Below are 21,704 nucleotides of genomic sequence, written 5' to 3'. Positions count from 1 at the left end.
CCTCATCTTGCCTCTAACTTGTCATGTGGTCTTAGGTTAGTCCCTTGCCTTCTCTGAACCTCAATCTTCCTTTCTTTTTTTGGCCATGCCTGGCAGCATGTGGGATCTTAGTTCCCCAACCAGGAATCAAACCCATGCCCCCTGCAGTGGAAGCATGGAGTCCTAACCACTGGACCACCAGGGAATTCCCTGAACATCAATTTCTTCATTGGAGAAGTAGGACTAAATAAAAATAACATTCTCTACCTCAGTAGAGGTGGTATAGCACATTGCTTGATAATAATAATAATATAATACTAAAATCTTGGCCAAGCACTTTTACATCTATTATCCTGTTCAATCGTCAAAACAAACCTCTAAACTATAATGGACGGAATAAAGAAAAGAATATAGACATACACACACATATATATGAATAACCTAATCACTTTGCTGTATACTTGAAACACAATATTGTAAATCAGTTAGACTTTAGTTAAAAAAAAAAACCTCTACAAAGCGTGCTAATAGCCCATTTCCCACTTTTATTCAATCAATATACATTAAGTACCTACTGTGTGTCAAGAGCTGTTCTAGGAGGTTGGGATGTGTCAGTGAACAAAACAACCAAACAATACATGTAATAATAGGGAAAAAGCATCTGAGTTTCAGAAAGGTAAACTCATAGAAATGGTGGATGCTTGAAGTCCCGAAAATGGCAGCTGGCAATGCTGGGTTTAACTCCAGAGGCTTTAATGTTACCTGCTAAGCTATATGGGGAAGATAGACGATGTAGTAGAGGAGTGGACTCTGGGCTCTGGGGTGGGAACACAGGTCTTAGCTCTGCCAGCTGTAGGACACTCAGCGTCTTAGTTGGGTTTTCCCCGAAGCAGACCCCGGGACAAGGGTCCGAGTGCAAGGCGTTTACTTGGGAGGTCATCCAAGGAAGCACCAGTAGGAGAGTGGAGAAGTAAAACGGGGAAGGGACGCAACTAATAAGGGTGCATATCAAGCAAGTTACCACCATGGGAAATTGCTGCTGGATTCCACTGGAGGGCTCTGGGAGTCAGTGTGGAACGCGCACCTTAGAATTCTACCTGATAGCCGAGGAAATCGGGGTATTTATACACTGGTTGAAGGCTGTTCCCAGGTGTTAACTCCCTGGCACCTGCAGTCACCTTTCTTGCTTTTAGACACTGAGGCTTTCAATTCCTCCGGAGATAGCCCTCAGGCACAGAGATGCAGAAATTGGCAGCTGCAATTGGCAGGAACCATTTTTGCTACACCTCTCCAATCCTCAGTTTCTTCAGATGTAAAATGGGAATGATACTACTTCGCAAGATTAAATGAGACCATATCTGTAAAATATTTAGCACAGTGCCTGATATATATACAGTAAGCAATCAGTAAATACCAGATATTATTATTGTTGTAATCATACTATTTTTCTAAAGGAAAAAGATAGATCACCTTTGCTTTATGTGCAGGTTTGGATTTTCTTTTTTTGGGGGGGGGCGTGGTACGCGGGCCTCTCACTGTCGTGGCCTCTCCTGTTGTGGAGCGCAGGCTCTGGACGCGCAGGCTCAGCGGCCATGGCGCACGGGCCCAGCCACTCCGCGGCACGTGGGATCCTCCTGGACCGGGGCACGAACCCGCGTCCCCCACATCGGCAGGCGGACCCTCAACCACTGCGCCACCAGGGAAGCCCCAGGTTTGGCTTTTTAACACCACACCAATCCTTTCCAGTGTGACTGGTGTTGGGGAACAATTCTCCACGGGTCTCTTGTATTTCTGCACAGCTTGTGAGCAGAGGCGCTGGCTGCCCTTTGGCTCCAGGCTAGCATTTCACGGTTGTTTGTGTCGCCAACAGCCTTGGAGGACAGAGATACTGCCTCCTTCTAGAGCAAGGGGAAGGTCTGTTTACTGCCCAGTGTGATAAAGATGATGTCTCTCTCCAGGGCAAAGGCTGAGCAGGTTTCCGGCAGCCCATTGTAAAAGATTCGGGTTCCCGAAGTGTGAGATGCCCGAGCTGTGTTGCAAATCCATTGCACGTGTAAGATTCGCCTGGATCCGTCCTCATCATCCCCATGGGACTTGGGGGCAAGAGGAGCCAGCACTAACATACTACTCAGGCTGCCTGCTGTGCCGTGAGTAATAGTCTTTTGTCTCTGACCCAGGGGTCTAGTGTCTTCTGCCTGTGTGCATGTGTGTGCGTGTGTGTGAAGCTGGGCAGTTTAACTAGTTAGCCTTCAAATAGAGTAAAATGTCAGCCTCTTCACAGTTCTTAACAACGTGTAGCTAAGGGTTGAAAACAAATCCCCAGCTTCCCTTAGAAACGGGATTTGCTTCCAGGCGGCACCAGGTAAAGCCGCATTCCCAGGATGCCCTGCCCCGGCCCACGTGGCACAGGTCCCTCACCTGGGAACTCAGACAGGGTGGTCCACAGCAGGTCCATGTAATCCTCCTCGCTCAGGTACTCACAGGCCAGGCTGCATTTTGCCTCTACCGCCTTCTTCCGGCTGGAGACTGGGAGGTGGAGAGAGAGAGAGAGAGAAAAAGAGCAAGAGGCGTGCGCAGTCTTGGGTCGCAGCCTCCTGCTCCCCACATCTCCTTCCCTGGGTGTGATTTGGTTGGGAGGCCAGGGAAGGAGCATGGGCTCAGGACTCAGCAGACGCAGGTGTGAATCCCAACCAGCAGTGTTAGAGCTTCATCTCTTTAAGCCCCAGGTTCCTCATAATCCTGGGGCTAATAAACCCTGGGGCAAGGTGGTTGAGACACTGAAAGCAGGCTGTGCATATGAATGTGCTTAGCCCAGAACTGGCACATCCTAGGTGCTTTTGTGGCAGACAGACTCTAGGGTGGCCCCAACGACCCCCACCTATATTATCTGGCCCCCATTACTTCCTTGATCCCACCTTCTCTCTCCCTCTCTCTGCTCACACTACTCCAGCCACACTGGTCTCCTTGCTGTCCCTTCAATACACAAGGCACGTTCCTGCCTCAGGACCTTTGCACTGACTGCTCTCTTCATCCATTGCACTTTATATATCCCGATGACTAATTTCCTCACCCCTTTCGAGTCTTTCTTTACATCTCACCTTCTCACTGAAGCCATCCTGACCACCCCACTTAAAACTCTGACTTGCCCACAGCCCCTTACTCTGCTCCACACTCCTGACCTCCCTTACCTTGCTTTATCATTTCCCCCCCATATCATTTGTTAGGAAACAGAGTCAAAGACTTTGAAATGGGCAAAATGTCCTGTCTTGTGAATCCTTATAGATTATCTCAGCTTTCATGATCTTTAAGCTCTTTTACAACTTCACACTATAGGATACCAGTGCAAATGATTCTTGTCCATAAAAATGCAAGCAGGGCTTCCCTGGTGGCGCAGTGGTTGGGAATCCGCTTGCCAATGCAGGGGATACGGGTTCGTGCCCCGGTCCGGGAGGATCCCACATGCCGCGGAGCGGCTGGGCCCGTGAGCCATGGCCGCTGGGCCTGCGCATCCGGAGCCTGTGCCCCTTGACGGGAGAGGCCACAGCAGTGAGAGGCCCGCATACCACAAAAAAAAAAAAAAAAAAAAAAAAATGCAAGCAGTGTCTGGTGGTGATGCAATTGATTATTGCCTTATGCACACTGCCAATTTTTGCCTCTAAGTGTAAATCCATTTCAGCTTTTCTGATTGCCTAGATACATGTGTGTTTTGAATTCTCCTTTGAACCAACTGTAACCTCTTACTGGTGTTAGCAGACAATTCCCCATGGGTCTCTCATATTCTCTGCCTGTTTTATAAGCAGAGGCACTGACTGCGTTTGTTCTGGACTATCTTTTCAAGGATTTTAGTTTAGCAAACAGCCTTGAAAGATAGAGAAGGATCTCCCTTTGGTGCAAAGGGCAGGTTTACTTATGGCCTTTGAAGATAGAGCATCTTTCTGCAGAACAAAGAGCTGGCAGGCTTATCATCTGGTATAAAAGATCTGGGTGCCCTAAGTTCAGGGTTGCTCTCATAACACAATCCACTGCTCCTTCCCTATCACTTTCCCATCCAGGTGTAAGACTGAGCTGTTAACACCGGGTGGCAAACGACCCACCGCCTGCAGGCCAAATCTGGTCCCCTGCCTGTTTCTGCCTGGCCAGCAGGCTAAGAATGGTTTTTACATTTTTTAATGATTTTTAAAATCAAAAGAAGAATAACATTTCATGACATAAAAATGATTTGAAATTCAAATTTGTGGTTGTAAAAAAGATTTCCTCGGTGGGAACTCCCTGGCGGTCCAGTGGTTAGGACTCTGCGTCCCTCACGCTCACGGCCGAGGGCCCGGGTTCAATCCCTGGCTGGGGAACTAAGATCCCACAAGCCGTGCTGCGTGGCCAAAATTTTTAAAAGGTTTCTTTGGAACACAAGCAAGGCTTGCTTGTTTACATATTATCCATAGCTGCTTTTCTGCTACAATGGCAGAGCCATTTGGCCCACAGAGCCTAAAATATTTACTATCTGGCTGTTTATAGAAAAACTCTGCCAACCCTTCCTCTATAACATCCCAATGGATCCCCTGCTTTGCTTAAGCAAGTCCACTGTTAGCGGTGAAACCAAGCAGGAGGCTGTGGGGCAAATCCTGGGTACGAATCCTTTCCACGTCCCCCATTCTTGCTTGTAGGAACCAGGCTTCATTCAAGCCTCCTAGACCTTCCCCGAGTTCCAAAGGGCAGGTTCAAACAGTTGCTAATCAGGGAAGGGAGGGGATGCAGAGAAAGGGGAGAAGCTATCAAGAAACAATAGTGCAGACTTGGGACAGAGTCCTGGTTCCTCCTCAAGGAATATACATAACAATATCTTTGAGTTCTTCTGCAGGAACTAAGGCCCTCACCCAGCTTGAGGATGGTTAACAGGCTGAGCACAAGATTTCTGGAACATCACCCCGTTCCCTCACCACCAACCAATCAGAAGAAAGTCATATACCCTGCGGCCCTCCCCCCTCACCAAATTCTGCCTCTAAAAACTTCTCCCCCGCCAAACCATCGGGGAGTTCAGGGGTTTTGAGCACAAGTCACCCGTCCTCTTTGCTCAGCCCTGCCATAAACTATGATAGTTTCTCTGCTCCAAACTGCTCCAAACTACGACGGTTTCAGTTCGTTTGGCCTCACTGTGTGTCAGGCACATGAACTTGTGTTCGGCCACAGAGGCAAAGGATTTAGGCTCAATCAATACCAAACCCCGAATTTATAACTGAACTGCTTCCCAGGGCAGTTAAGGCTCTCCCACACCTCCCAGCGAGATGTGATTCTGCTGTATTATTAAATCCTTAAACCAATAAACAAAACTATTAACTCAGATTATAGAGGCTTCATATGAAAAAGATAATTGGACAAATCCCGCAAACAGGCAAGAACTTGATCTTTTTATCCCCCATCCCGGGTTCAATGCTAGGAATCTAATATTCCCTTAAAGACGGATTGGTCTGAAGTCCAGACATCTGTATATAGACTTTGCTCTTTATTCATTCCTCTTGTCCAGTGCTTCCCACCTCCAGCTCTACAAAAGAATCACCTAGGGAGCTTTTCAAACCCACTCATGCCTGGGCCCTACCCCCAAAGCCGCTGATTAAATTGGTCTGGGCATTGTTTAAATGGCACTGCCTTTGTTGAAAAGCTCCCCCAGATGATTCTGTTGTGTGGCCAGGATCGAGCTCCAACCTGATTCTCAGACTTGATGCACATGCAGAGGATGGCTACACAGGGTCACAGCCATAAAACTCAGGGCTGTACTTCATGGACCTCTTCAGGGGACATAAGATATGATTCTGCTCTAATGTCAGGTCTACCATGACAAGAAGGTCCAGGTTCCTACAGAGCATCTTGGAAACCACAACCCAGCTCTTTCATGCTCAGATTTTGCAGAAGCTTTCTCCCTGGAGTTTGTGCAAGGCCAGGCCCTGGGAGGGCAGAACCTGGGCTGGGGTGTGTGTGTATGACCTCGCGTGTTGGAAGTGGGGAGGTGCAGGAGGGGACGGTGTTAACTGCTAAAGGGCTGTTGATACTCACTGCTGCAGACGTCTCCTGCCTGGAAGAGCTCAGTGGTGAGCAAAACTAATCCATAGTAAGAGAATGCATTGGAAAACCTGCCAGGAAGGAAGCAAGAAAGGTAAGGAAATGATGGGAGAAATGAAGGTCCCAATTCCCTCGCCCCTCCGGAAGGACTTGCAGCTTTAGCAGCAGAGACTAGGCTTTGGGCTCAGGCCACACTGGGCCTTTGCGGGGCTTTCCTGGATTGCTTGAGCAGGAAGATGGCGGGTACAAAGCATAATGATGCGATAAAGGGAAGTGATCCTGTGTCCTCTGAAAGATCAAGAACTGAATTCTATCACAGATAAAGCTACCTCCAAGGCTGTTCAGTCAACAGGCAAAAGGAGGGGGAAAAAAATGGGGGCACCAAAATCTGGTAGAAATCAGTCATTTCGACAGATGTCAACAGATGTCAGGGCTTCTGGGTTGAGGTGAATAGGGAGGAGGAGGGAGATATATTTAATAATATAGGTAGCCCTTACTTTTTCAAAAGTTTGCTTTACTGCACTTCGCTTTTACCAAAGACCTACATTAGTACCTGGTTTTGCTCACCAGAAGAAATCTGAAGAGGATTTTCACGTTTACGAAAAAAGGGAAAAGCGAAAATAGCATCCAGCGCTTATTTTATAGAGGCAGCACTTGCCCCAAGCAGCGAGAGTAGCGCCACCGAGCTCCTTTCCCGGGAACTACACTCAGCACCTCAGCATCAAGCTGCCATTAGCTTTTTTTTTTTTTTTTTTTCAATTTATTTTATTGAAGTATAACTGATTTACAATGTTGTGTTAATTTCAGCTGTACAGAAAAGTGATTCAGTTATACCTATATATACATTCTTTTTCGGATTCAAGCTGCCATTAGCTTTGAACTGTGTCTATGAGCATCTGTGCTTTACCTCCATTTATTTTGTTTCTCTTCTTAGCAAGACATGTCCTCAGGTAATTACTTCTCTTTATGCCACTTCAGCTTAGGAAAGCTTTCATTGGAACGCTCTACTTTTGAATAGCAGGGGGAAAACTACACAGAACTGGGCTCCAGCTTTGCCCCCGCATTCCTGAGAGCTAAGTCAACTCACCAAGCATTTATTAAACACCTGCTGTGTGCCCAGTCAAATGCGGAGTCTGCAGACTTCATGAGCATTTCAGATCAGAATGACGCAGTTAACTAATTCCTGACTGTCCTTGGAACCAGAATACTCAAGTCTGTAGGGCCGGAATATTCTCATCCTGTGGTACGGTTATGTGGGAGCTCAGTCATAATCAGAAGTCGATGATTACTTTCCTTGAGTTACAACATGTGCTCACAAATGTGATTTCTATAGTATTCTAAAATTAGTCTCTAATTAATTGCTTAGTATTTAAGTAGTGTCAGCCCAACAGAATTACATGCACTCAAAGATAGATCCTCTCAATTCTGCTTCCCCTTTTAAAATATCCTGTCAGCTCCATACTTGTACTGGGCACACAGCAGGTGTTTAATAAAGGCTTTGTGAGTTGATTCAGCTCTCAGGAATGCGGGGGGGTGGGGAGAGCTGGAGCCCCGTGCTTTGTATTATCAAAGCTTTCCCCTCCTCTTCCCTGCAGTTGACCTCTTCGAGGACACTCCCCTGCTAATTAGCACCTCTGCTCAAAGGTGAATAGGAAAAGCGAGAACTGTTGGAAACAGGACACATAGCCTCAACCGGGGTAATTCTGTACACTGTTAAATGCTGTAGAAATTACCGCATTAACGGTAGAAAGAATTGAAAGAAGGGCTGAAATTTGACTAGCTGTTGACTATGAGTTAATTACTCACTACAAATGCCCTCCAGCCAATGCCAAGGTGGTTATTTAAGAAAAAGTGGAACAAGAACTGAAAGTTCTAGGAATGCCCATGTTGACCAAATCAGTGGTTCCCAAAATATTGGCCCTGTGCTGCTGGTGGTACCCAAGGCTATAATATGAATGGAGAGGGGGATGGATACAGCAAAAGTATTCACTCTCTGTGTGAAAACAAAAAAGATTCCTTTAAGTTTCCGTTCAATTCTTTAATTGTATCTCAGTCTTACTTATGGGCTAACGAGTCCCTAACACCTCGCCTCTTTTTTTTTTTTTTTTTTTGTAATTTAAGGCAAATTTTAACAGATTTATAAAAGTCGTATATACAAAATATGTTTAAACTAACCCCCGTAGCTATACAATACACTTTTTACACTGCATCATGTATCTCTCAATCTGGAACACAGCATCCGTAAACCAAGGCCGGTTCCCCACTGTCGGTGCCATTATGGGGGCGGGTGTGGAGCTGCAGCGACACCCCAGGGGCGGTGCCAGTGAGCCGGCACTCAGCTGTTGCCCTTGAATTTCCTTTCTGAGTGTAGAGGCCCCGGAAGAGCTCAGAGCTCCGTTTCTGCAGCTGCCGCCGCCTCTGATCGCCCCTGCAGCCCTGCCCCCTCTGCGGGGTCCCCCACGCGCTACAGGGGCCACAGCACAGCACAGCGGAGGACGTGGCAGAGAGGAGGGGGCCGAGCACACAGCGCTGAACTTCCTGGCTGCAGTGGTGTCAACAGAGAATAACGTGCCTGCCAATTTTAGCTGGTTCGATTGGAGTGAAGGAAAAGACACTTGGAAAGTTTTGCCATTTGCATAACAGGTCAAAAGGTAATGCTTTAAGACCCTAGAGATGGGCAGACTCCATAGAGATCTATTTTAAATTTCTCGATAAACAGGCTTGTTAGAGAATCTAACAGTTAAGATGATGGTGAGAAAGTTTCACAGGCTGCCCGTGAGCCCTCTCCTGGGACGGGCCTCGCCCCCCCGGCTTCCACAGACTCCGCAGCGAGAGCTCTGGCCACCTGTTTGCAGGGGAACCTGGAAAAAGGTGCCCGGGCTCATCCAGTAAGCCTGGGTGAGGAGGGAAGCCACGGAGAACTGGCTTTGTGAGCCCGACTGGCAGATCAAGGCTGGTTCCACGTTTGTGATCTGAGTTCCAGAGTCTCCTAGGTGACAGTGCTGTCTGCCCACCGTGGGCACCGACCTTTTTTGAGGGCAGCTTGACAGGCAGTGGTGGGGAGACCTCCAGTGTCACCCGAGGCTGCGGGAGGCTCCCCCGGGGGCCCGGCCACTGAACGGAGGGGGTGGGGCCCCAGGGCAGAGGGTTCATCTGCACGGACACGTGGCAGCTCCGTGAGATGCCTTAAAGCGCACACCCGGCCTGTCACCACTCAGGGTGGGCGCTGCGCATCACAAAATGGGCCCTCCTGGAAGCCCATTCTCAGTTCCTTCCCGACTGGAGAAATTCTGAAGTCGGCTGAAAAGCTGAGCCCCTGGACCAGCACCAGGAAGCACCAGAACCCAGAGCCGAGGGCCTGTTTCCCACGACTCACAAGGGTCATGCTCTCAGCTGCCCCTACATTGGACTTCGCTCGGCCGGACTCTGGGTCAGCCTCACCAGGGGGTATGCGCGGTCCACGCCTCCCCGGTCACCAGAGCGCTCTGGCTCTGCGACCTGCCGGGCAATTGGGTCCCGCGGGAAACCTCCACCTTGACTGTGAATAGCTGGGGTTATGTTCATTTGGGGGAATTAATCAGCTTCTGAAAGCACAAAATAAAGCGAATTCAGTGTTAATAGAAAGGCGCCTGAGTGACAAGCCTGGCACAGACTGACCAGGACGACTGGGACCCCGCGCGGCTCAGCCCCGTCGACACTCTGCTGGCCGCGCAATCAGAGCGCTGGCCGCTCGCCCGCCCAGGAGGAAACTCGGGCTGGTCCAGGAACACCCAGTAGCTGCTCTAGTGTTTCACTGTGGTTTGTGTTACACACGCACACACAAAAGACAACCAGCAGAATAAAAACACTACCTTCAAAACCAGATCAGAAGCGGAGAACCCAATTTCCAGGGGGAGCCAGGTGTGCGCTTCTCTGTGAAGCGAGCCACAGACGCAAAGTCTTCGGGTCCCTGCAATAAGAACCTCACAGTGACGTGCCAAGGTCATTGCTGGATTTGAGGAGGAGGAGGGAGTCGCCACAGGTCAGGATGGGATACAAGAGCAGTTCCCTCCTGTTCTCAGCTACTCCACACCCTAATTACTGGCTTCCGGAGAGGGCCCTGCTGCTTACGAGTACTGTGTTTTGGGGCAGGAATCTCATGGTCTATTTCTGAGTTCCACCCCATTTCCTACCCCTTGCCATCTATACTCAGACGCCAATTCCCAGGAACATCCATCCTGACAGGATGTTTGAGAACTCACTCGGGCCTGGCAACAACCCCCCACCTCCTGTCGTAACCTGGGGCGGGAGCCTCGTGTAGGAAGTTCCCACGTTGAGCAGCGCTCCACTCTCCTAGGGGCTCACGACCACCGTCAGGGTCAGCAGAACCCCTGCAGGTGTGCGGTCCACACCGAGGAGCTGCTCTGGGTACGAAGCATCCCATGTCATCCAGCGAGAGGCAGGCACTGGGGGTGCTTCAGGCAGGTAGCAACCTGTTGTGCTTTGAAGTAAGTTTTCACCTGAAGAGATGCCAACGTGGTGTGGAAACCAAAACCGCCTATTTCGATATGCCATCCTGCGCGCCAGTGGACACCCAGCCTCTGAGTTCTGGCGGGTTCTGGAGGGCGAGACCTGGCAGGAGAGCAAGGGCCCACATGAGCAGCAGGGCCTTGTGTGACCTGAAGTCCTCCTCCAGCAGCAGGTAGGAACCAGACACCGACAGTGGGGCCGAGGAGGCGGAGTGGGCCTTCCACGCCCCACGGGCTCCACTCCACCCACAGCGAGTCTCACCACTTCCCTGAACTCAGCGCGTACCATGTGCCGCCTGCCGTTAAGGGACGTTGACACAGCAAGTGCCGGCCTCTGAGCCGCCTTAACCAAGCGGCTCCTTCCTCTGGGGACCCGCCACCACCCTCTTCAGGGCCGAGGAGGTGCTTCACAAATGCAGTCAGTAAAAGCAGCCCCTGCTCGGGGCGGGTGCTGAGCTCTCAGCCCTCCCAGCTGCAGGCCCAGCACCAACCTTGGCACCAGGGCCTGCGCCCGGAACGCCGAGTCCGTGAAATGCAGGAATCCCACACGCAAGGCCCACCTCTGCCTAGGCCTGCCAGGCAGACTGTAAAAGGGCTTGTCTTTTTCTTCAAACAGAGCTCCCTAAATTTCCAGGCATCACTGAAGAATGAGGTTGTTGAGCGCATCTGCTGTACCTTATGGAGAAGGTGGCGCCAAAAGGCCCGAAAGGACCACCCGACACACAGTCGAAAGCTTAGTGGGAACTTCTACTCTTCACTTAAACCACAACAGAAAACCCAGCATCACTTTCTTCCCGAGGCAGGTCGCAGGTCGCAGTGAGGGGAGGATTGGGGGGCCATGACGTTGTGGACCACAACTCCAGCAGCCTGGAGGGAGTCCTCCATGGTCCTCTGCTTCGTGACTCCTGAGCCCGGCTGCACAGCAACCACCCAGGAAACCAGGAGTGCATCTACGTGACGCCTGTACAGCACGGTCTGAGTGGCTCAGCCCAGGGCTTTGCAAAGCCCCTCAGGTGATCAGACTGCAGCACCAGAGCTAAGCATCATGATCTAGTCCAACTTTTACAAACGGGGAAACTGGAACCCAAAGAGCTTGGCCCTCAGCCACGTGGATAATGACGAGTGCATGTTCCTCTGGGGTGAAGGGGCGCTTCTGCTTTCCCCACTGTGGGCAGTTGAGGGGCCCACACGTGGACGCACACAACGCCCACCTGGGCAGTGGCCACTGGACAACACATGTGTGCCTTTTCTACATGAGAATTCTGAGCTCCATGAGCTCTGTCGACTGGAAATCATTCACACTTTGCGTCAGTGGTTTCTTCGTTTTGTGACGGGGAAAGTCACCCCACGGGGTTGCAGAGAAAGAGTTCCCACCCTTCCCTTCCCTTGGGCTTCCTCCAGCCTCCGGTCTCTGGACATGTCCACGTCCATCACCAGGTCCTCTTCTCGGGCTCCCAGGTCTCAGGGCAGCAGGATCCCGCCCTCACACACACACACACACACACACACACACACACACACACACGTGTCTTTACATGTATTTGCCGCTGTTCCTTGTTCTGAAGTCTTGTTCCAGAGGCAACCACTCAGCACAGTGTTGGTGACGGTGCTCCTGTGTCCCGTGTGGAAATTAAAACTGTGATCGACAAGTAATGAAGCTTCAAGGAACATTCGGGTTTGAGTTACCCGACTGCTGTGAATTTGGGGGACTGAAAAATTAATGTTGGCTTCGAATGCTGAGTTGAAATTTTCTATTAAGCAAAGTAAAACTAAGGATTTATCTTAATAAACATCCAGAAACTGAAGGTGGTCAGATCATCAAACCAGCCCCTCCTGCCAAGGCTAAAATGCTGTGCAAAGCGAGAGCGGTGAGTAATTCACCGCGACTGCTCTCCTCCTAAACGGTGCCTTTACTCACGATACCAAGTTAGTGTCTGTTCCCAGGATGCCCAAGTCAGTCAGTCGTAACTAGTAACCTTGTTTCAAGATTATTTCCTGATCTTGGAGTTGAAATAAACGGACTCATTTTTATCAAAGAAGTAAAAAAATTGCAAGAATAAGGAGTCTAGAGATCTCCATAAATTACAAAGCTACAACGCAATATCTTTGAAACAATTTCTCTACAAACTGAAGGGTTAAAAAAATATTTCAGTAAAAAACGTACACGTGTCTTTATGTGTCCTTATGTGAGGAAAATATCTTAGTCCGAGGAAGTTTATTGTTACACTTTTGTAATAATAGATGAGGCACAACTATCTCCTGCTTCTCTAACATCTCAATAGAAAAAAGACAATAATCGAGGGTAACAGTGAAATTAAAATAAAATAAAATGGAAAAGCCTAAGGTTTTGGAGAGAAAAGTGACTGGAATCTATGTGTAGAAAGGCTGTAAATGGTTTCAGTTGCCCTTGCAGAGAGCGATCTTCTTCTCGGATGCCGACCAATCACGGAATTGAGGGCCGGGAGCCTTGCAGGACTAAGTCGTCCACTCAGCTCGCCGTGAAGAGAGGGGAGCCCGCTTCCCTGTCTATACCAACTCGCTTCCACCTCTGAAAGCTAACCAGCAACCGAGTCAGAAGGTTTAAAGGACAAACGGCGCTCGCCGACCGCGCTGACCCCAACTTGCCAGCAAGCCTCAGGCACCTGCACCTGCTGCGCCTGCGCAGACAGCGAGGGCCGCCGCCGCCTCCTCCGCCAGGGCCACGGGGAGTGTTTCCAGGCTGGTGAGGAAGCGCGTGGGTCCCAACACACGTGTGAGACCTGGAACCCGGCGGGCGAGGAGCGCTCTTGCCCCAGGACAGGGTCCTCTGAGCAGTGACAGCGGGGTCTCCGGCCGCCCTGCCACAGCCCATTGAGAATGCTCTTTTTCCTTTAAACCTCGGTCATCGACCCCGATCCCAGGGCACATCCTTTCAGTTTATGAAGAGCCATAGGAAGCAGTACAAAAACAGCAACTTTTCTCCAGCCAAAAAAAAAGAGCCGAACCCCCAGCAAACATCCACAGGAAACTTTGAGCGCCCAGAGAGACAGGATTTCATGTTGTCTCCTCATTAAAACCCTGTGATAACAAGGCTGACTCAGAAGCAGTTTTTTCCCTCCCTTTCCTTCTGGGTCAGCATCTGCCACAAGAGCCCTGTTTATCTGCTGGGTGAAGGCGAGCGAGCCACTCACCAGGGACACAGGACCGGGAACAGTGTGGCCTGGGGATGGGGCCCAGGGACGGTTACTAAACCACAGGAACATTCTGGTGCCACTGACAGAGGAAGCTTTTTTCTCTTTTAAATGCTAGGCAGAGTCCTCAACCCGCCAGACACTCTTGAGTAGAGTAATACACAGCGGGGACCAGTTTGGAATGCAATGTATTTTTAAACACAGCGAAAGACACCTGGACAGAGTAACCGGACAAGTTAACCGAGTGGAAGATTGACCAGCTCGCGTCAACATTCACAGCCTCTGCGGTTTCACTCAGAGGAGATCACGTCCGACAGTTTTCCTGCGACGTGTGTATGTTACTAGAAGTGAGAGACCTTGATGAGAACCTCGATTCTCGGCCGGCCACCGGAAGGCAGCGCGGAGCCGGGCAGTGTTAACGAAGGCTCTGCTGGCAATGCCGCCAGCTCTCAAAAGCCCCTGGGCGGAAAGGAGCTCTCCGCTTCCTCTAAAGAAGGCAAGGCTCCCTGCAGCGGACTGCAGGTGTCTCTCGGAGACAACTCCTCTGCAAGGCCAGTTGGTTTCAGTCTTTGCCGAAGGGCGGGCAAGGGGCGGGGAGGGTGGACACAGAGGCAGCAGGCACTGCCCTGTGCAGAGGGGAGGGGGCCGTTCACGGCAGCGTCCGTGTGCACACCGTCCACCCCGTGTCCTGTCGTGTCGTGGGGTGATCTGACAGGGCGGGAAGAAAGCGCAGGTTGTGGGGACATTAAGTCAAGTCCGCACTGCCAGCTCTCACTCCCACCCTCTCATCTAACAGCCGGGACCAACTGGCACAAGAGACTTAAAAGGCAACGCGCTCCCCTGGGGAGGTGGCGGGGACAGCCCGTGATTAACCTCCTTTCTTTCACCTCCTACAAACCTCCACCAGGCAATGCTCCTCACCAAGCACTCATGAGTTAGAGAGAAAAGCCATCTGCAAAGACGTCGGGTTTTGTGTTCCTGTCATTAAAGACAGAGCATGCGTGTACACACACGCAGTCCTCAATTATATTGTGTCAGAGAAGGAATAGTTTCTGTAAAAAGAAAGAAAGCTGCGTTATTAGGCATTACACATTAATACCAAAGTGATCGCTGGGGTCTTCCGTAGTTTCGCTAGTCCCCAGGATTCAGTAGCTAACATCGAAGTGTCACATCCTTTGGCCTAGAGCGCAGCGGCGTGGTGGGCCTCACAGCATCCCTGAGCCAGGTGTTGAGGGCACGGATTCGGGAAACCCGCTCCGGGACACCGGGGAGATCTGGCCTCTGGCCGGCCAGGCTGCTCAAGGACCACAAGAGTGAGGGGCATCCTCTTTCACTGCAACGTAATATTCTCCCAGGTTCTCTTGCAGGATGGTGTCCTTCACAGCGTGAAACACGAAGCAGATGTTCTCCGTGTCTATGGCAGTGGTGAGGTGGATTGCTGAGATTCCGTCTCTTCTGGTTAAAATACCGGACCAGGTAGCACTGGACGTCCTCCAGCCTGTGGGGGTCACCCTTGAAGTCTGGGAAGTGCTTCGTCTTTTTCTTCTTCTTTTTCTAAAAATAACTTTATTTATTTATTTATTTTTGGCTGCACTGCGTCTTCGGTTGCTGCACGCGGGCTTTCTCTAGTTGCGGCGAGCAGGGGCTACTCTTCGTTGCGGTGCGCGGGCTTCATCAGCCCGGTGACGTCTCTTGTTGCAGAGCACGGGCTCTAGGTGCGGGGGCTTCAGTAGTTGTAGCACGCGGGCTCAGCAGTTGTGGCTCCCAGGCTATAGAGTGTAGGCTCACGTTGTGGCGCTCGGGCTTGGTTGCTCCTCCGCATGTGGAATCTTCCCGGACCAGGGCTCGAACCCGTGTCCCCTGCATTGGCAGACGGATTCTTAACCACTGCGCCACCAGGGAAGCAGTGCTTCTTGATGCTGATGGTCTTCATTTTCGCCACCAGGAGGTCCATCTTGTTGAGGAGCAGGATGATGGAGACGTTGACGAAGAGCTTGTTGTTAACGATGGTCTCAAAGATGTTCATGGACTCCACCAGGCGGCTGGTGCGCCTGTCCTCCATGAGGACCTGGTCGTACTCACTGGACGAGACCATGAACAGGACCAAGGTGATCCCATCAGAGCACTGGAACCACTTCTGGCGCTGAGACCGCTGGCCACCCACATCCACCATCTTGAAAGGGATTTTTTAAATGACAAAGTCATGCTCCACGATGCCCTTGGTGGCCTTCCTCGCCAGCAGGATGTCCTGCTTGCTAGGGAAAATAATTCAGCTGGCCAATCCGATCCAAGTTATCCAGGAAGTTCTTCACTGATTCACCCAGCTGAAACTCCCTCCTCCGGCTGAAAGCTTCCCTGATGCCAGAATCCCTCCAGAGCGCGGTCAGAGCAGGTACATAACAGCTGAAAGGTGGCAGACTCCACGGGCAGCCCTGCTTTGTTCTCAAAGGCCATAAGGAACATCCCCTGCTTCTCATTTTCAGAATACTGCCAAGGAACACCAAGCCTGTCTCGTGCATCAACCAGAACCCTTGAGCCCTTAAGGATGTTGTAGAAGATGGTGTCGCGGAACTCCAGAAGCGCATTCTGGTCGAACTCGCGGCCGTAGATGATGTGCCTCTGCTTGAGGAAGGTGGACTTGCCGCTCTCGCGAGGCCCAGCAGTAGGATCCTGACGAGACGCCACAGGGCGCACAGCTCGCGGTCCAGCCCCGCGTAGATGTCCCGGCTGCGCCTGCGCTGCCGCGCCTCGCGCTCCGCATCGCGGGTGGCGTCGGCCTCAGGCGGCAGCAGGAAACAGCTAAGGTTCCGCACCGCACCGGATATGGCTGCTGAGGCCATGGACCCCGCGGCGGGCGAGGCGGCAGCAGGCCGCTCCCTCAGGCCGCATCCGCTGCCGCCGCCCCCGCGCGGGCTTTCTCTAGTTGCGGGGAGCGGGAGCTACTCTTCCTTGCGTTGAGCGGGCTCCTCATTGCAGTGGCTTCTCTTGTTGTGGAGCACAGGCTTTAGGCACGCGGGCTTCAGTAGTTGTGGCGCACGGGCTTAGTTGCTCCGCAGCATGTGGGATCTTCCTGGACCAGGGATCGCACCCGTGTCCCCTGCACTGGCAGGCGGATTCTTAACCACTGCGCCCCCAGGGAAGTCGCAATCTAGCTACTTTTTACTGTATGGTCACTTCTCGGTATCCGTGGGGGATGGGTTCCAGCACCCCCTGTGGATACCAAAATCCTTCGATGCTCAAGTCCCTCGTATAAAATGGCATAGTATTTGCATATAACCTACACAATCCTCCCATATAGTTTAAATCATCTCTAGATTACTTATAATACCTAATAACAATGTAAGAGCTATGTGAATAGTTGCTGGTGCACAGCAAATTCAAGTTTTGCTTTTTAGAACTTCCTGGAATTTTTTTTTTTTTCCATCTGTGGTTCGGTTGAATCCATGAACACGGAACCTGAGGCTAGGGAGGGCCACTTTATTATCTTTAAAAGTGACTTCTGGGGGAGGGATGGACTGCGAGTTTGGGGTTAGTAGATGCAAATTATGACATATAGAATAGATGGACAACCAGGTCCTACTGTGTCATACAGGGAACTATATTAAATGTCCTGGGATAAACCATAATGGAAAAGAATATGAAAAAGAATGTATATATATATGTATAACTGAGTCACTCTGCTGTACAGCAGAAATTAACACAACATTGTACATCAACTATACTTCAATAAGAATTAATTAATTAAAGTGACTTATGTCTATGGCCTGCAATTAAAGTTTTTCCTTAAAGCAGGTATACAGAGTTTCCTATTTTTTTTTTTTTTTTTGTGGTACGCGGGCCTCTCACTGTTGCGGCCTCTCCCGTTGCGGAGCACAGGCTCAGGACACACAAGCTCAGCAGCCATGGCTCACAGGCCCAGCCGCTCTGCGGCACGTGGGATCTTCCCGGACCGAGGCACGAACCCGTGTCCCCAGCATCAGCAGGCGGACTCTCAACCACTGCGCCACCAGGGAAGCCCCAAGAGTTTCCTTTCAAAAGACATTTATCTGAGTAAAAAGTGAGTCAAATTTTTTAAAAAGGCTAAGAAAATAACAGGATAACACAGAAGTCAGGAAAGTGATGCTCGGTTTTGCAAATGTAGCTCAAGATGGAAGAGTTCTCTGTCCTCCAAGTTAAAACCCAAAACGGGGCGCAGAGGAGGGGGAGCCGAGAATCAACAAACAGCTCTTACCATATAAACCACAGCAGCAAGGTTGTCCATCGAAAATGGGGTGTGAAGAGGTCCCTCATTTTGCCTCGGTCTTCCTGTTTCAAGACAAAGAATACCATTTACTCTCCTCCCCTGCGGATGTGCGGGCACAGGTTGGTAGCCCGAGACCAGTGGACACCCGAGGCTGGGAGGGAGGTTTCTGGTGGGCAGGACACTCAGGTTCCGAGAACCCGGGACTCAGATCCATGGCACTCAGCCCCCCAGGCCAGGGAGGCCTCCAGCCAGGACTCAGCGATGTCCACAGGTGGAGACATTCCACACCCAACCCCAACCTGGAATCCTGGAGCCGGGAAGCAGGCCCCTCAGGCTTGGCCCCTCTGAGGCCTCTCGGGCGATCCCATGGACCGGGGAGCAAACAACCAGTCCAAGATGCCTCCCGCCATTTCACACCCTCCCCACCCAAAGCCAGCTCTAGGTCAAGGTGACAGAAATTAATGTGCTGAAAATCAATTCACCAAAAGCCAACTTGCCAAAAGACCAATTAGCTAAATGACTCACTTGCCAATTTGATATAATTTATTAATTTATCAAATCTTTGCTTTACAATGTTCTATTTTAAAACACATAATCTGGGGGGGAGGGATAAATCGGGAGATTGGGATTGACATATACACACTACTATATATAAAATAGATAACTAATAAGGACCTACTATATAGCACAGGGAATTCTACTCAATACTCTGTAATGGCCCATATGGGAAAAGAATCTAAAAAATAGTGTATATATGTATACGTATAACTGATTCAATTTGCTGTACACCTGAAACTAACACAACATTGTACATCCATTATACTCCAATAAATTTTTTTTTAAAAAGCATTAACAAGAAAAATAATTTTAAAAATATATTCTATGACTGGGATTATCTTCTTAGATTTATTTAATGAACATATTGTTCTTAGCAGTTTGAGAAGTGCTCACTTATTTAAACATGATAAAAGTTTTTTAAAAAAATATTATGGGTTACAGGTGGTTTAATCTACCCATGAATATGGTCTCTGTGATTAAAAATATTTTGTAATATATTCTTGAATAAAAAGATAATATTAATATGCGTATTGAATATATTTGAGCATGTTTGTATTTATTGACTACATTTTAGAATAGATTCATTCATTAATATATTTAAGAATGAATTCATTAATATAGTTATTGAGGAATATATTATATGTATTAATATAAACACAGGAAAAATATATTCCTATGTATTAATATATGTATTAGTATATACATAGGAAAAATCTATCCCTATTTACTAAATATATTCAAAAAGAATAATCCCTAAAGCAGAAACTAACACACCATTGTAAAGCAATTATACTCCAATAAAGATGTTAAAAGAAAAAAAAGAATAATCCTGAACACACGGTTTTGGTAAACTGATACATTGGCAAGAAAAATTGGCTTTTGGAGAATTGGTCTGCTTTCTGGAAAATCCTTCTCTTTTTGGTGATGGGGGATTCACCACCTTCTTGGAGCCTTCCTGGACCTGAGAGAACTCTCTCTCCGGGCCTGGCTGCTCCTGGCTGCGTCAGCTATGCACGTGCCCCAGTGACCTCCATAAAAACAAAAAAAAAGAAAAAGAAAAACAGGCCCCGCTGCTGGGCACCCTGGAACACAGAGAGGCCCCTGCGGCAGCAGCTCCTTTCCAAAGAGAAGCCCACAACAGGAGCATCCAGCTTTGCCACTGTCACTTTGCAACACACATTTGAAATCACTGTATGCTTTCTCCATCCAGAGCATCTTCCCACAGGAGGGACGGGGGAGAATGCAGTCCCTCCCCAAAGGCAACTAAATGAGCCTCCTGTACCCCAGACTCTCTGGGATGCCCCCTACCCCAACCCTGTGCTTGCCAAAGCAGATTTGGGGTATGTCTCCTGGTTTCTATGTTGTCAGACCTTGCCTAGCACTTCCTCTCAATCTGGTGAAATTCCATTCAGTTCTTTTTGCCTAATATAGAAACAATCAGAAAAATGATATTATTTTTTTAAAAATAGGGCTTCCCCGGTGGCGCAGTGGTTAAGAATCCACCTGCCAATGCAGGAGACATGGGTTCAAGCCCTGGTCTGGGAAGATCCCACATGCCGCGGAGCAACTAAGCCCGTGCGCCACAACCACTGAGCCCACGTGCCACAACTACAGAAGCCTGCAGGCCTAGAGCCTGTGCTCCACAGCAAGAGAAGCCACCGCAATGAGAAGCCCGCGCATCACAATGAAGAGTAGGCTCTGCTCGCTGCAACTAGAGAAAGCCCGCAGCAGCAACAAAGACCCAACACAGCCAAAAATAAATAAATGTATAAATAATAATAATTTCCTTGTAGGGTCTGTGGTTTGCTTAAGGGTATTTGTGATGTTTCTCTAAGCCACATGGTTGATTCTTGAGGGCAGGGACTGCAGCCTTTAATCTGGCTCCCTTCTCCCCACTTGCACCTGCAGTAAGTGCTCATCAATTTGTAGTGTGGTGGATTCCCTGATGATGTTGCCTGGGGAGTGATGCGCCATCCATTAAGGATGTCTACACAGGGGCAGTTTGGTGTCTTGGATCTAAGTCTATCGTGGCACTTTCTAATGTGATTTTTTTTTTCTCTAATGTGATTTTATTGTCAAGCCTTTGCAGATCAATCACATTGGCTAATCAGACTTCATGGGTGCTGAAAGATGAAACTGAAGCAGGAGTAGTTACGGCACCCATTATGAGACATTATATTACATTTCTCTAATCACTTCTCCAGGTGGTACTTTTAGGACTTGGCAGTGAAAATACACAGACTGAAGTTGCCAAATTCCCTTTGCAGATCCTTCCCACTGCACCCCTCACCCGCTCACAAACACACGCTCCCAGCACGTGCAGCAACATGCACAGTCAGTCCGCCAGGCACTGACCTGTCTGGAGATGATGAGTTTCCCCAGAGGCATGGGGGCTCCGTTTTCTGTGGCTATCCTCTTTAAGGTGGCGATGGCCTTTTCCTGGTTTCCGGACAGCACATCATACCTTGCACTCTCTGGCAGCCACTATGAGGACAGGAGACCGAGATGTGGCCAGTTAGGGCAGAACAGAATGCTCGGTCACAGCCATACACTCTCATGTGTGTGTGGAGTCCTTAAGGCCGGAGGCTCTGGGGCTAGAAGCCTGGCTTCAAATCCTGGCACTGCCATTGATTATAATGGCTCTGTGACCTTGAGCAATAACTTGACCTCTCTGTGCCTCCATTTCCTCATCCATAAAATGGGGATAATAATAGATCCTCCCTCTTAGGGTTGTTGAGAGGATTAAATGGGATAATCCAGACAAAGTGCTTAGCACAGTGCCCGGAATGGGTTAATATATCTGTTCCTGTTGCCACTGCTATTACTGTAATTTGGTGCTGCTGAGTTGCAGGTGACAGCTGAACTAAATTAAGACTGCCACCAAAAAAGAAAAACAGTCCACCACTCTCACCATCATCATCATTATCCCTATCTCTCAAGAAACTACACCTCACTTAGCATCATCTTGCAAACTCAGTCTAAGAGACAGAAAGAAATCAGAAAGACCTTTAGGCCTACTAGAGTCCCAACCCCAAGTGACTAGATAGAGATCTCTCCATAAAACAAAGCAACAGCAATCTGTGAAATGAGAGAGTATGAGACTTGGAGGCAGAAGATTTGGTTCAAATGAGTTCTGTTGTTTATTTGCTGTGTGTCTTTTGACAAGTCAATCAACCTTTCTGGGCCTCAGTTTCC

At 49.4% G+C, this 21,704-nt stretch overlaps 1 protein-coding gene, 1 long non-coding RNA gene and 1 pseudogene across 6 annotated transcripts in view; all 3 read right to left on the bottom strand.

The window, feature by feature from the left end:
- Positions 1-21,704, bottom strand: part of SVOP (SV2 related protein) — an 86,587-nt gene that overhangs the window by 12,018 nt on the left and 52,865 nt on the right. For all 5 annotated transcript variants that reach the window (XR_010836884.1, XR_010836885.1, XM_059040328.2 and 2 more), the window contains 4 exons: positions 20,865-20,993; positions 17,940-18,013; positions 6,025-6,101; positions 2,398-2,505 (listed from right to left, as the gene is read on the bottom strand). Coding sequence is in view for 3 of the 5 variants with exons in the window: in XM_059040328.2 (XP_058896311.1) it covers positions 2,398-2,505; positions 6,025-6,101; positions 17,940-18,013; positions 20,865-20,993 (388 nt within the window). In the remaining 2 variants the exon portion in view is untranslated. The remainder of the gene's footprint in view (positions 1-2,397; positions 2,506-6,024; positions 6,102-17,939; positions 18,014-20,864; positions 20,994-21,704) is intronic.
- Positions 8,151-10,641, bottom strand: LOC136792705 (uncharacterized). Its single transcript, XR_010836887.1, has 3 exons — positions 10,530-10,641; positions 9,882-9,979; positions 8,151-9,614 (listed from the first exon to the last, which is right to left on the bottom strand). It is a non-coding gene; the product is annotated as an uncharacterized lncRNA (long non-coding RNA).
- Positions 15,358-16,548, bottom strand: LOC131742474 (guanine nucleotide-binding protein subunit alpha-12 pseudogene; annotated as a pseudogene).

Source organism: Kogia breviceps, chromosome 15 (assembly GCF_026419965.1).
Source record: "Kogia breviceps isolate mKogBre1 chromosome 15, mKogBre1 haplotype 1, whole genome shotgun sequence".
In the NCBI taxonomy this organism is placed as follows: Eukaryota; Metazoa; Chordata; class Mammalia; order Artiodactyla; family Physeteridae; genus Kogia; species Kogia breviceps.
Note: the sequence above shows the minus strand (reverse complement) of the source record. Positions and strands in the feature narration are given on the sequence as shown.